This window comes from Elephantulus edwardii, unplaced genomic scaffold, assembly GCF_000299155.1.
Source record: "Elephantulus edwardii isolate Elephantulus edwardi_28Jun2011 unplaced genomic scaffold, EleEdw1.0 scaffold00006, whole genome shotgun sequence".
Taxonomy (NCBI): domain Eukaryota; kingdom Metazoa; phylum Chordata; class Mammalia; order Macroscelidea; family Macroscelididae; genus Elephantulus; species Elephantulus edwardii.
The window spans coordinates 34,332,194-34,347,174 of record NW_006399756.1 but is presented as its reverse complement, the minus strand read 5'-3'; the positions used below and the strand labels follow the sequence as shown (position 1 = coordinate 34,347,174).

The window sequence follows — 14,981 nt, the reverse complement described above, 5'->3', positions numbered from 1 at the left end:
TTTCTCTCCTCCTCCTATCTCTTTGGGGGTGCTTTCTCGGTCTCCAGAATGCTCTCCTTGTTCTTCTTTAATCCACTCTACATGTTTCAGGGATGCTCCGTGCTCCTCCCCTCATCCTCCTCCACCCTCTCTCATGAACAGCTCGTCCACCTCACGTTCCTCAGCCCCTCACACTGGAGGCGGAGCTAGTGCTTTCACCCTGGCCCCATGCTGCACTATCCCTTCTCATTACCAGCTCTAACAATGTGGAAACACAACCCCGTCCACATCCGCTCTCTTGTTCCACTCAGATCAAGCTTTACATTCCATAGCTGTGTCTCTGTACATAAATCCATCAAGCCATCATTTCTCATCTGGCTTCTAGGTGGATCTCAGCTCTCCACCTACAACTATGTCACATTTTAATCCATGTGGAACCCACAATAAATCTGACAAGGTCACTTCCCCACAAAAGGAAAAAGATCCTTTCAGTGGCTCCCCTTGGACTAAAGTGTCACCTCTGGACCTGTTAGTGTGGTGACTAACCCATTAGTCTGGTAACTGACATTACTCTGGAGACCCATCAGGTGTCCGTGGTCTCATCCCTGCTTCTGAGGCCTGTCATTTCCGATACCTTTCGTCTTTGATATTACACAGCTTCTGTGGACTTCCTGCGCATGTGCTGTCTCTAGGCCTCTGGATATGCTTGTTGTTGCTGTTAAGCACCATTGAGTCATCTAAGACTCACCGTGAGTCTATAAACAAGAAACCCGATCCGTGCCTTGTTCTGCACCACCCCCACAATCTCTGTCATGCTTAAACCTATAGTGGTCACTGTGTTGAGGGTCTTCCTCTCTTTCTCTGATCCCCTACCCTTCCCAGTATGATGTCGCTCTCCAGAGACTGGTTCCTCCAGAAAATATGCCCAAAGTAAATGAGACGAAGTTTCACCATCTTTGCCTCTAAGGAGAACTCTGGTTGCACTTTTTTCAAAGACAGATTTGTTTGTTCTTGTAGATATACTGTTCCTTATATCCACCTGGTCAACCCTAACTTGTTTGTCATTTTTTTAAAGACACTCCTCTTCTCCAGCTCCCTAACCTTCTTTGAGCTAAACTCTCCATCAGTATTTCTCTCTGGTGGGACACTGGGGCCCTCCACAACACTGTCTTTGCTCCCATTCCTTCTCTACCACCACTCCCAGACCAATATTCAGTTGAAAGGTCCATGATTAAGGAGCTGTCTTATCTGCCTATTTAGTGCAGCTCTTGGTTTGACGTTTGTAAAATAAATCAATGCACCTAGCTTTTATTTTCTCTTTGTAAACTTTCATCTAATTTATCGTGTTCAAAATCATCCCATGCTTCTCAGAGATCCCACCTAAGTATTTCATTGAGTGGCCAATACACTTTGTAGGCCTGCCTTGTGATGAAGACACAGTAGTATTTTAGGCCTCAAGAGGCACTTTTTAGTTAGTACTCACTGGACATTAATCCTATTTCTCCTCTTTTCCTGTCTAAGTGTATCTAGCCACAGGAGTCACTGCCTCAATTTAGACCAGAGAAAGGTTGGGAGAAACTTAAGTTTCCAATTTCTGTCTTTGGCATTTATTTGGTCACCAGCCACTCGAGAAACATTCCTTGTATGGGCATGAGCAAAACAAATTCACCAGATCACCAACAAGGACACAAACTGGAGTTTCAAAACTCTCTAGGCAAGTGCTCCCCATTATTTGAACTGGATGTTCTGGGTCTCTAAGACGGTAAGGAACTTGTGCCAGAACGCAGTAACCACACCACTAAGCATGCGGGTTAACTGGGATAGCATTTAAAAAAAAATATCAACACTTTCTAGACAAAGAAAGTATTACATAGATTGATATTCTGATGCGAGTCCTGTGTCTGATTCTGGACCAATAACAGACAATTCCTGGGCTGACACTGGTTCATAGTACTGCATGAGTAATGATGCTTTACACAACACTACGGTGAAATGTTCTCTGAACTTCTTTTTGGTAGAACCTCACTAATAGTGGAGACAATTGAGATCAAGAGTTAGGCCGAAAGGACAAGAGTAACTAAACTTACTCTTCAAACTTATTTTTTTGTTTTGTTTTCTTGTGGGGTAGAAAGGGTCAAAGGAGGCAACAACAGATGTCAACCTAAAGAAACACTTAGCTACGGATGTAGAACTCTCATATTTCATGTTTGGAGTTGGCCAATGTTAGACCTAGAGGTTGTTTGACACCACCCTATACTCCTGTTCTGGTTTCTATTCTTGCAAGAATGACCATTATTAACAATACTATCAGCCAACAGGGGATCGGAGGTTGACAGTGTGAGCGAGGTTAGAATAGTGCAGTTAATAAACACGGCCACTAGGTGGCAAAGCAGCTGCGTGCACAGTTGTCTCCAGAGCCCAAGCAAGAACTGCCTAACAGCATCTTTGGGCAGTTTTAGTTAAGTCCTCTGAGGCAGACCCTGGATCCTCGAGCAGGCTGAATACTCACACAAGCTGTAGATACTTGAAGGTGGACAGCTGTCCTGGGACCAGTGTGAACTGGTTTCCATCCAAATAGCTACAGGAAAGAACACAGTAGGTTAGAGTACCTGGCAGTGTCTGCAGCGTTCAGAGAAGCTTTATCCCATGTGGCCAGTGCCTTCTCCCTCATTTCCTCCCTTCCCACACCACCTGCCCAGGAACTTGGATATCAAATCAGTAAAGACTTCAACACCCCAAATGCTAGTGCTGAAAAGAGAGCAGAGAAAGTTCTCGTGGTGTGAGTGGGAGGGCAGGGGATTCAGTCTTCCTGGAGGCCTCAGACAAGTACACTCTGACCAGCTATTTCACCAGCGTTCATGAGAGTGGGAAATTGGAAACCACTTGAATATCTAACAAAGGTGGATTTGTTTCATCGGTCATATTGATGGGCATCATTTGACGAGTAAAATCCACTGATGAGAGCTCTAGTGACGGAAGGAAGGCTTGGGAGACGGAGCAAGTAAGGAACGTAACGTGATTTCTTATTGTAAAGGCGGTTTATTTTTCTTTTTACAATGTGGGTGGCACATGTCTCTTTAAACTGCTGATATTTGGGGTTGTTTTGTGTCAGTTTCCACAGACATTGACACACAGGGAAAATCTGCCTCTTGACTTTTGTTGTTAGGTACAGCTGTGTTGAAATGACTATGACTGATAGGCACGCTGTGAACAACAGACCTGAACCGAGCCCTAATCCGCCATCCTCACGACCTCCACCGTACTGTGGCAGTCACTGTGACAATTCATCTTGTTAAGGGTCTTCCTCTCTTTCAGGGACTCCCAACTTTCCCCAACATGATGTCTTTTTCCATGCAACGGCCCCTCCTCACGATATGCCCAAAGTATGTGAGACAAGTGTCACTGTCCCTCACAGTGAAACTCTAAAAAGCGCCCAGCACTTTCTTCAAACAAATGTGTTTACCAAAAGGTTTATGTGGCTATAATCTTTGTTAGGCCTTTTTTCTATGGAGACTCGGAGTGAGTTTGAAGTGGTTAGCAGTCAAGTACTAAGACAGAGGTTCATTTAAAGGCGTGAGCATTTGCTGGGTGTGGCCAGTGCCATCAGGTTCCTCTGTAAAGTGGACTCAAGAAGCTCAGAGCTTTCCTGGAACCGGCATTTTCTACAAGGCTTAAGCTTCTAGTCAGCTCATTTTCATGCTTGAGAAACTTCTCATTTTCCTGTTACTGCTCCTTCAGTCCTGGCCTCTCCCATTCCCACTCCTTCACAGGCCCTTCAGGGGTCTCCTGGGGTACTCACAGTTCTGTGACATTCTTGGGGATGCCCTTGGGCAGGGCTCGGAGGTGCTTGTTGCTGCATCGGACCACAGTGTCCAGGCAGGTGCAATCTTGGGGGCACTGCGGGCGGGGCAGGCAGCTTCCCTCCTCTTGGCCTAGAAAGGGACGGGAGGATGCCAAGGTCAGCAATAGGGACAGGCCTTCCAGGGCCCTCCTGCAGTCAGGGCCTTGCTCCAGCGTGCTCTCAGAACAGAAGTCCCTCTCTGACACCACCTTGACTACCAGATTCTGGACACTTCCTCTCAGTTCAATTAACCTACAAGGTCAGAGTCCCTAGGGCCTATTTTGAACTGATTGCCACTGAATTGGAGCAGGCTCATAGCTGACCTTCTAGCCATTTCTGAGGTGGCAAACTGCACGGGAGAAGATTGCCCATCTCTCTCCCTTAGAGTTGCTGGTAAGTTCAAACTGTGACAGGCTTTGCTTTAGCAGTGCCACTGCCCATAATCTATGGCATCAAAGCGACCTGAGTGGATCTCTGCTGACTCAGACAGAGCAGAGGAAAAAGGCAGCAGCCAGGTGATTTTCAGGGTGCTCATCTACCACCAGCTCCTTAATACACTAAGTAGACACTGTATTGCCCCCTCGAAAGCAAGTAACCCAACAGAAGAGTTGTGTGTGTGTGTGTCTTTTTTCCCTCCTTCCTTCTTCATCTAGAAGAGTGGTACATAGTAATCCTCAAAACAATTTTTTAATGAATGAATTTCTTTTACTACAATCTAGAAAGGTTAAATATTTTTCTCAAGGGATAAAGTGTCACAATGATTTTCTCTAAAGGCTAAGACTTCTTCCTTTTACATTATTGTTCTTATAATTCTAGAAAGGCACCCCAGACAGGGGAGGCACAGGAGTAAGAGGGAGTCTCCTTGTCCCTGCCCTTCTTCAGGACCCTTCCTCCCCCTAATCTAATCTTGACGTGACAACTTGCCCCCACATCTGAGTTGCCCCAGCTCAGCTCGCTCTCACCCTGGCCCGTGAGTTACCTTCCTCACACCTGAAGTCCGGGAAGGCCACGTCCTGCAGGGGGATCTGGCGCAGGAAGTCTGGGTTCTGGCATCTCGGATTCCCTGTCACGATCTTCCTCTTCCGCAGCCAATCTCCGAGCCAAGCCAGCTGGCAGTTACAGTTGAAAGGATTGGCCAGCAGGTTCCTGGAAAAGGTGAGCCATGGAACTCTGACAAAACCCTTTTCCGTCCATCAGTGTAAGACTTACATGTACTGGCCACACGGTGCCCCACGCTTTTCCCAGACAACCGACAGTAACCAAGAAGACCGACTTTCTGGAGGACAAGAGTCACTGAACTCTAAACTGGTGACATTCATGCTTCAACGAACCATGAGGACTGAGCACCCGCTGAGCGAATCCTTTAAATGAAACCCAAGAGCCCTCACATCTCATCAATGGCACCTCTGCTCAGCCCCTCCTGAAACATCTTTCCCAGGGGCTGTCCAAGCTGGTGTATGAGCCAAGCAAAAATCTCAGTATCCTCTCTGGCTTCCTACAACTTCCAAAGATGACTGTGTCTCAAGGGTAGCTGCATTCTCTTCTAATATCATCCCAGAGAGGTCAAGACAGAAAAAGATCTCTGTGATAACCTGAAACCCTATGGCATCAAACCAACTTTTTTTTAACTCAGTTATGACAATGACTGCAACTTCTAAAGATTCTTAAATCATTAGAGTAGTGAATATGGACTGAAGGAGCTGTTTCCCAGGCCGTGCGCTGGGCTCTCCATGCACACAAACCTACGCCCATGAGGAGGCAGTGCATATTAACAGTCTCATGTAACAGATGAAGAAATGAAAGCACAGAGAGATGAAGGCACAAGAACAATGTGCAGTGAGTACTGGGAGCAAACAAGAACTACACCAAGGGCTCCAAAGCCAGGCTGCTCTTCCTCCTCTCCACTGTCTCTCTCAGAAATGCAAACAGGGGCCTCCTGACCTTGGCATTCTCCATAAACCACAAATCCCAATAGGAAGTTGACAAATATTGAAGCCCCCTGGGCAGAAGTGCTGACTTCAGTACATCCCTTTTCCCTAAAGACAGTGAAGGCAAGTCAATGGTCACCTTCCTAAGGACCCCAGATTGCTCTCAGAGAAGCCCACCACCTCCAGCCCCATCCACTACACATGGCTTCTTGGGCAATTTTAGCTAATCTAGGCAGAAACCCAGCAAAACAGACATTCCCAACTCAATTATATAAACAGGTAAACTGAGGCTCAAGGAGTTTCAATGAGCTGAGGTCACTCAGATGGTAAGTGCTGGTGCTGGGATTCAAGGCTTGCTCCAACGCCTCCTGCTCTGCTCCCCTTTCTGCTGCCCAGGGAAAGGGGGCAGGGCTCCTGGCGTCTGGATGGCTCATGTCAGAGCCAAAGGTGTCTGTGTCCCCAGAGAGCTGGGACTTACAGTGTGGAGAGGGACTGGAGGGTGTCAAAGGCCCCCGGAGAGATGGTGGTGATCTGGTTGTCATACAGCGAGAGGAGTCGGACGTTACGCAGACCCGTGAAGCTGTCATTGTGGATGCAGCTGATCCGGTTGTTCCTCAGCATCCTGCACAGGAAGGCGGTGGTGAGAGGGGAAGGTGGCCCCTTACCTCCAGCCAATACTCACCAGTTTGAAAGTTCTCCTCCAGGAGGCGCTGTGCTCCAGGGGAGAGCATGGAAGAGTGAGGCTTATACACCTCTGTTCTCACCTGCAGATCATTACATCTCTACAACACTTCTAGGTTCTTTCTCCCCTCTTCTTCCCATCATTATGGCCTCCATTGTAGCCTTTCACTGCACACTTTCACACTGTGGATGGCCAGTGGTTCTCCTCACCACTAAGCCTTGCTCCCCATCAGGGCCTAAGAAATTCCTTAAAGCCTCAATCTAGTCACTCTCCAGTTTTCAACCCATTCATGGATTTCACATTACTCGCAGAATTACTTTTAAACTCTTTTCTGGAAATTTAAACTGACCCCTCCAAGACAGCCCCAGACCCTCAGTCCTGTCTCCACCAGCGCCTGACATACCCTTGACCTCCCTGTCTTTCCATATGCCATTCTCAGTTACACTATGAAGCCTTTCCCAGGCCATTGTTTGTTCCTTGAATGCTTTCCTTCTTCATCTATATCTGGAAAGGTGTCTGTTTATCCTCAAAACTTGGTTGAATTCTCCTTCTCAGCAAACAACCAAAGATAAAAGGCTAAGCCTACCAAGGAATGGGTACTTGATGAAAGAAATTAAAATGATTTGATGAACATCCATGAAAATGGTGAGCTTCATTAGTGATCAAAGACAAATACTGATTATTTACCTGTCAAATAAAAAAAAAGGGGGAAAGGGTGAGAGCAGTGGGAACTTCCCTGTGCTTTGGTCTCAGGGGAGACCTCAGGGCCTCGTAGAAGCAGCCTGGTTTTGTACATCAAGATACCTGAAGGACACTTTGAGCTTTCATCTCTCAAACCCACCCTTAGGCATCTGTCACAAAGGAATAATCAGGGATGGACAGAATTTAGTTAGAAAGGTACTAACCACACCAAGCAGGCCTGATGGTACAATGTTTAAGTGAATGCTAACTGAAAAGTTGGCAGTTCAAACCTACCAGCTGCTCTACAGGAGAAAAAAAAATCCCTCAACCTGCTTTCCTAAAGACTGTCACCGAGAAAATCCTACATGGCAGTTCTGCTCTGTCCTGTAGGATCACGAGGAGTTGCCATTGACTCCATGGCACACAACAACAATTATAACATTGCTAGTAATAATAATAAATAATAAATTGGACCAGTCTTCAATGGCACACAACGATGACTTTAATGACTTAATGGCACACAGCAATCATAACATTGTTAATAATAATAATAAACACTGAAACAGTCTTAATTTCCATTGAATTTATACATATATATTTGGGAGCTCTAGTGGCCTGGGGAGCTCTGGTGGCTTAGTGGTAATGAATTATGCTACCAATTCAAAGGCACATGGTTTGAACCTATCAACTGCTTCAAGGGGAAAATAAGGATAATGTCTTTCATTGCATTTTACTGCCTCTGAAAACCCTGTGGGTCTGTTCCCACTCAGCGGTACACAAGAATGACAACTAGTGATATAGGAGGTAAGGAGTCGCACTGCCAAACCAAAAGCTGGTATCAGAATCTACCAGCTGCTTTGAAGGAGAAAGATGGGTTTCCTCCTCTCGCGTGATTTACAGACTGAAAACTCACTGGAAGGTCAGCTGTGGGTTGGTTCCAACTCAGCAGCAACCATGGAAGCAGGAGTGGCATCCACTTCCTAAACCACATGCCTCTGGACACTATGAACTTTGAGAAATGATGATAGTTATAGAAAGGCTTCAGGCCTTTTGTTCATTTCATGGGGTCACTATGAGTCGTGCTCGACTCAAAGGCAATAATATATATATATCGAGAGAGAGAGAGAGAGAGAAGAAGAAGAAGAAGAAGAAGAAGGAGGAGGAGGAGGAGGAGGATGCAAGAACGCACTGGTGGACCAGCTGCTCTGTGGGAGAAGGATGGGCAATCTCCTCCTGTGCAATTAACAGCTTCTGAAAACCCACCAGAGGTTGGGTCAGGTTATGTGTCAGTTCTGACTTGACAGTACACAACAACGACTCTCTCTCTCTCTCTCTCTCTCTCTCTCTCTCTCTCTCTCTCTCTCTTTCTCTCTCTCTCTATATATATATATGGGGGGGTGTGTGTGTGTGTATTTCAGAAAATACGTTGAATGAGGTCAGCCTTCTTTGAGAGCAGCCTGGTTAGACTACACTCAAAATTTAATAAAGAAAGTGCATAATAAAATGCACAAGAAAAGCCACTTCAAAACGGCTTTCTTGTTTTCAAAGCAAACAAGATCCTATAAGAAGATCCATCACACACTCATTTTCCTTACACAAATTCAACCGTTGTTATGTGCCGTCACCTGCAACTCATAGCGACCCTGTGTACAACAGCTCTGAAGCCTGCCCTATCCTGAGCCAGTCTCACGGTCTCCAGCACATCTACCCCTACTACACCAGTTACTGTGTCAATCCGCCTCATCTGGGTCTTCCTTTCTTGTGCTGTCCCTCCAACCTTCTGAGCATGATGACCTTCTCCAAGGAGCAGTCCCTCTTGGTCACATGCCCAAAGTATGTCAGAGCTTCAAAATCTTTGCCTGACTCAGGGAGAAACTTGGTTTCACCCTCTCTAAGACAGACCTGTTTGTTCTTTTGGCAGTCCATGGTATGTTCAATAATCTTCTCCAGCACTACATCTCAAAGGTATCAATTCTTCTTCTTCTGTCATCCTTAGTCATTATCCAGCTCTCTAATGCATTAATTGCAAGTAATTGCAAAGACCATGGCCTGGATCAGGCACACCTTAGTCTCTACATGGAAAACAAATCTAGAGCCAACTGCAGAGCTGGGATTTAAATCTAGTCAAGCTGCTTCTTGAGCCCTCTCATCTAATACAAGAGCCACACAGCCACATGCAGCAGTTTAAATGACAAGTCATCAAAGAAAGTAAAGTTCACAACCTCTGTACCACTAGCCATGCTAAGTGCCGGAAAGCCATGTGTGGCTACTGGACTGGACAGCACGGACACACTGCACTGCCATTGTCGCAGAAGCCCCGCTGGGCAGCCCTGTCTATCGGATGCTCTGAGTGTTGGCATGAAGAGCCCTGTCCTGGGCGGGGAAGTGACTTCTGTCAGCATTCAGGAAAGAGCAGATGACTCCAACATCTTATCACACACCTGTCTACTCAGAGTGTGGATGGACTCTGAGTTCTAGGACCACATGATCCCAGGGACCATCCAATAACCCTGCTCTTCCACCGACAGCCCCTCAAGTCCTCTCTGCAATGTCCCTGTCATGGGGTCATCCAGTCCCTCCTGTTCGTCACTTTTGTACACATTTGTGCTGATCACAGAACAACCAGAAGGGCCACTCCACATCCCAGGAAACAGTAAGAAGAGGCCTCACTGAATTGCCATTAGACCATTTGTCCCCACCACAGCCAGGGTTGTAGGCTGTCCTCATTCTCTGGTAAGCTGGTGGAGGGTGGCTCCTATCCTCCCTTCCTTTACCCTACACTGTGGCTTGCCCTTTGACCCCCTTAGTTCAGCTGACTGGCCCATCCGGCCACACACACTCACAAGGTCCTCAAGCCGTCCAGACCCCGGAACATGCCGCTCCGGATGGACTCCAGCTGATTGGCGGTCAGATGCAGCTCACTCACGGAGGCCGCCCCCTCAAAAGCCCCATCTTCAATTTCTGACACCTTGTTGTTGCTGAGGTTGCTGGGGAAAGAAGAACAGAGAGGATTACAGGCTCCCAAAAGCAGGACTTCGGGGCCCTCTCTCCTGTTGCCCTCAGTCCCAACACCCACACACTGCAGCCCTGGCCTCCTCACTGGGCGTTCCCCACCCCAGGATAGTCCCTCTCCTTGCCGAAATGCCAGTACCCTGACTGTGCCTGTCTTCCAATGGTGACTCACATTTTCTTCAGATGGGTAAGTTTTTTAAACATTCCAGTGGCCTCCAGGATGGAAATTTCATTGTTGTTCAAACGCCTGCAAGAGGCAATGCACAGAACTGATGCATCCGTGTTACTGTGTGTCATCAGGTCGACGCTGATCCAGAACGACCTGATGGGACAGTAGAAATGCCCCAGAGGACCTCCCAGGCTGCCATCTTTATGGGAGTAGCTTGCCAGGTCTTTTCCCGTCAGAGTGGCTGATGGGTTTGAACTGCCAACTTTCTGGTTAGCAGCCAACCACTTAACCACTGTGCTATCAGGGCTTTTTTGCACATCCATAAGCAATTGCTAAAGCACCCTCTGAAATGAAATCATCTGGCACTCTTACAGATGGGACTCCTCTAGTCTGCTAAATCTATAGGAGGGACAGGCCTCGTGCTGAGGACAGATAGGAGCACTTCTGCATTACAAATGCCACGGGCATTCACATAAGTACATGACAGATGTACCGACATGCATACATATATGAGAGCTAAAGGGATAGTTTAAGCTTGAACTTGAATGAAGAGAAGACAGAAGTACAGAAAAGCCACACTTTGTCTAAGCTGGTGACCTGATTTGGGTGCTGAAAACTGCTGCAAGTTGATTATAGGGCTGGGAGTCAGAGGCCAACCTGGACCACAGCAGGGGAGAGGACCTGCTTCTGTCCAAGCATGGTAGTTCCTGGGGTGGGGGGATTGGGGGTGGGGGTAGTGTCTCTGGCCAGCCTTCAAACAGAACTGGGAGCAGAGAAAAGCCTGGAGTGGGCACAGGAGGGTTAGGTTAAGGGGGGGCCCTCACAGCTCGGCCGTGGACTGAGGGATGCGCTCAGGGATCTTGGTGAGCTTCAGGCTGGAGCACTCCACCACATTGGCCTCACAGCGGCACTTGTGTGGACAGACCACGTCGCTGTTGCACTCGCTGTTCAGCTGGTAATCCTCTGTGCCTGCAGGGAGGGGCCAGGCCTGGGGTCTGAGGGCCAGGGCAGGCTCCAAGAAAGGTGTCCAAGCCCCTCTTGGCCTGTGGCCCCACCTCTACCCACACACTGCTGCCCCCTGCCCCCTAAACTGGCCTTAGTCCCACAATTCTCCTACCTGGAATGAAGTACTGCTCCTTGGCTGTGGAGAGAAGCAGAAACACCATGATGGGGGGAACATTCAGGATTCAGGGAACAGAAGAGCCCCAGCTCACTTCCCAATGAAAGGGGCCTCAAGAATGAGGTTGAGTCCCAGTCAGGACCCAGAGCTCATCTATCAGGCCCCGTGTGACAATAGCCTTGCTAGGCACAGATGCTTTGGTGCAGGCCAATGCCAAGGCCATACCTTACTAAACCTCTCTCAGAGAGTGCCACACATCATCAGGATAAAAATCTACTTGCAATGGTATAAGAAAGGAGACAGTGTTGCCTTTACACATGGGCACAGGGCAACAGTGAGTCAGTGAGTCCGGACAGGACCTGAGCTCAAGCTGGCTGCACCAACCCCAGCCAGGATCCAGGTGGTAATAGTGATGAGGCCGATTCTGCAATCCCAGAACCTGGGGGCAGAGTTTAATTTACTGATGAGGTTCTCAGTCCTCTCACCTACTTCAAAAGGCTTCAAGACAATGGTATGAGAGTGAACTGGCCTAAGAAGAGAGGACCATCATGTGAATCTTCATTCCAAGACATCCAGCAAGTCCCTCCTCTCCTCAAGGCTTCAGTGAATGAGTGTTGTGGCTGAACAACCACTCAAATCTAAAGCTAGAACCTGGGTCTCTCTGCCTTGTTTTGGGAGCCTAGAGTGACCCAGAACTCTTTTTCCAAGGCCATTTTAAAAAGTATCACTGGTCACTAAGCAGGCTAAAGACAAACTGGCAGCAGAGAAGCAGAAAGACAGATGACCATCAGACAGAAAGATAGGCGAGCAGCTACCTGAGCACCGGAACTTCTTGCTCTTGATCTGCCCAATGCGCTTGTTGGCGAGGCGCCGGGGGCTGGCACAGCGTGCCCCGCTTGTTTCAATGGGATTGGTGCGCAGGAAGTCTGCCAGCCACTTGAGGTTACAGTCACAGATGAACGGATTCTGGGCCAGATGCCTGTCCAAAGGAAGACTGGGCATCAGAAAGACTGGGGCCATACAATTTTGCTGATCTTAACCTGGGTAGGGCCTTGTTGCTGGCTGACCCTTCTGCAGTATGTCTCTTTGCACAAGGAGAACTCAGAAACATTATTGTGCAATTATTCTCTTCCTGTACTACCAGCAGGATGAGTGTGGGAGAGGGGACAGGCGGTAGGTGACACCAGTCAAGGAAACTTGGATTATCATGAGTGTCCACTTAGTGGCTTCTCCATGTGCAGGCTCTGACTGCTCTGAGTGGGCTCAGATCACCCACACTGTGCCTGCCCTGGTGTGGTGTCAGAAGCCTTGAAAATTGGGGTCACTATGAGTCGTACTCAACAGCACCTAGCAACACAAAATCTATTGCATTAGGTCCAATTGTGGACATGATCTCTAGCTCCCTTAACTGCAGACATATGGTGTTACAAATCATCAAGAGCTGTGGGACCAATATAAAAAGCACCTTCCACATTATGAAAAACTGGTGGAGAGGGAGTGAAGAGACTGTGGCACTGCTGTGAAGAGACTAAGGCAAGGTATAACAAGAGCAACTCTGAAGATGGAGCCATTGTTAAAAGATTTTGCTTGCTGGATGATTGAAATAAAAGCTAACGTGTAATTGCTTTAAGATAAAGTTTGCTGGATGATTGAGGAAACCAGAGGTACATCTGTGCTGTTGAACTGAACCTGAACTTTCACTAATTGTGCTTTGTTAATCTGGCTTGGGACTATTGGACTAAACCTAGACTTGCATTGTGTGATATTCTTTGCCTCCCTGTTGTGCAATCCTAAAAGTTGACTTTTTTTAGCCATTAGTTATCCCCCTCTGGTCTCCAGCTACCTTAACTTCACACACAGGATCTTGCAAGTCAGTATGGTCTTGCAGATCAGCATCAGCTGTGGGATAGGAAGAGAAAGAGTGCTTCCCACACTTAGCAGCAAGACTTGAGGCAAGCAAGACTTGTGGTGGCAAAACTTGAGGGAGACTGAAGCATACCCTGTTGGTGAGATCCTGGAGATGGTGTTGGAGGGACTGTGGGACTGATATGGAGAAACTGTGGCAAATCGTAAGCAGAGGATCCTTGAGAAAAAGGCACAGTTAAAAGTGTTTGCTGCTCTTGCCAGATACTTGAAGGAGAAGCTGACTTATAACTTGTTGGATGCTTGTTTGCTTGAAGGCAAACCTTGCTGGATGATTTGGATTTGACTGCTGAACTAAAACCAGAGCCTGGACTAATTGAGGAACTATGCCTTGGAGCCTGGACTTGTATTGTGAGATATTCTTTGCCTCCCCTACTCTCCAACTTCCTTCTCTAACAAATCCCATTGTTGGTACCATAACTGTGAGTCTGTGAGACAGCAACAAATAAACAAACCTCTTGCTGTTAGTGTGGCTCTATAGGCAGCATGTGGCTGGGCTATGTGCTCTTTAGTTGCTTCCTATTCTAGATCTGTGCTATTCTCACTCTCTCTGGACCTTTCAGAGAGTCACTTATGGCCCTGTATCTCCATGTCCCATTTTCTCCTCTTTAGACATTCCCCAACTCCACAACCTATTTCCCTAATAAGCCTCAAAACTGAGAGTAAAGTCTGTGAGTCAAGCTGCAATGAACATTGGACTCAGAGATTGGAAGAAATAGGTGCAGGAGCATGTGGGTGGCATGTCTGACTATATAGCCATTTGTATATACAATAGATATTATTTATGGAGACAGTTCTCCTTTACGAAGCAGGTAGAAGTCAGACTTGGCCACCTCCACAGTGTAACTGTTCCTTTTATACCTGTGCTTGGCTCCAAGACACTGAGAAAAGTATTCCTGTGCCCACAGTCCTCACCCCCTTACTGGTTATAGTCCCAGAGTTCTTTCTGCTCACAGACTTGAAGGCCAAATGTCAGCTGGGGACCCAATTTAGAGAGACTCATCAAGCTACAGTCACTTTGCTTGCCTTCAAGTGCCTCTTCTCAGGTCGTTGTATGTACTGTCAGCTCAGCCCTTTACCAGGGACTGTCCAGAGCTCCAAGCAAAAGAGTAAACAGTTACCTGGGGTCTTGGCCCAGCATAACACAGACTCCCCTCTCTTCCTACCTATTACCTCTGGGTTTGGCTTTCTGGAATCTTGTCAAGACGCCTGGAGGAAATCTTTCAATGTGCTGTTCTAGTCATTTTGGGAGAATTTTGGTTTTTGTTTTTTTTTTTTCCTTTTTTTTTTTTATTTACAAAATTCAAATACAAATTTGAACAAATTCTTTCCATTTCCCTCACCCTCTCACCCATCAAATCGTGCAACCCAATGATTAATCCCCCCTTCCCCCTGCACATCCACATCCCTCTGCTTAGAGGCAAGGATGGTGAGACTTCATCTCACATACTTTGGGCGGGTGTTGTCAGGAGGGACCAGTCCTTTGAAAAAGACATCATGCTGGGAAAAGTAGAAGGTCAGAGGAGGGAAAGATTCTCAACAAAATGGATTGACACAGTGACTGTAACAATGAACTTGAACATGTCAGACATGGGGAGGAGGGCCCAGGATAGGGCCAGGTTCAGATCTGTTGTTTATAGAGTAGC

At 47.3% G+C, this 14,981-nt stretch overlaps 1 protein-coding gene across 1 annotated transcript in view; it reads right to left on the bottom strand.

Moving 5' to 3' along the window:
* SLIT1 (slit homolog 1 (Drosophila)) overlaps window positions 1-14,981 on the bottom strand; it is a 209,187-nt gene that overhangs the window by 31,895 nt on the left and 162,311 nt on the right. Inside the window, exons 14-22 of the mRNA XM_006880074.1 lie at window positions 12,228-12,391; window positions 11,410-11,433; window positions 11,117-11,261; window positions 10,296-10,370; window positions 9,955-10,098; window positions 6,227-6,370; window positions 4,800-4,966; window positions 3,779-3,911; window positions 2,489-2,557 (exon numbers count right to left, since the gene is read on the bottom strand). Of these exons, the coding sequence (XP_006880136.1) occupies window positions 2,489-2,557; window positions 3,779-3,911; window positions 4,800-4,966; window positions 6,227-6,370; window positions 9,955-10,098; window positions 10,296-10,370; window positions 11,117-11,261; window positions 11,410-11,433; window positions 12,228-12,391 (1,065 nt within the window). The remainder of the gene's footprint in view (window positions 1-2,488; window positions 2,558-3,778; window positions 3,912-4,799; window positions 4,967-6,226; window positions 6,371-9,954; window positions 10,099-10,295; window positions 10,371-11,116; window positions 11,262-11,409; window positions 11,434-12,227; window positions 12,392-14,981) is intronic.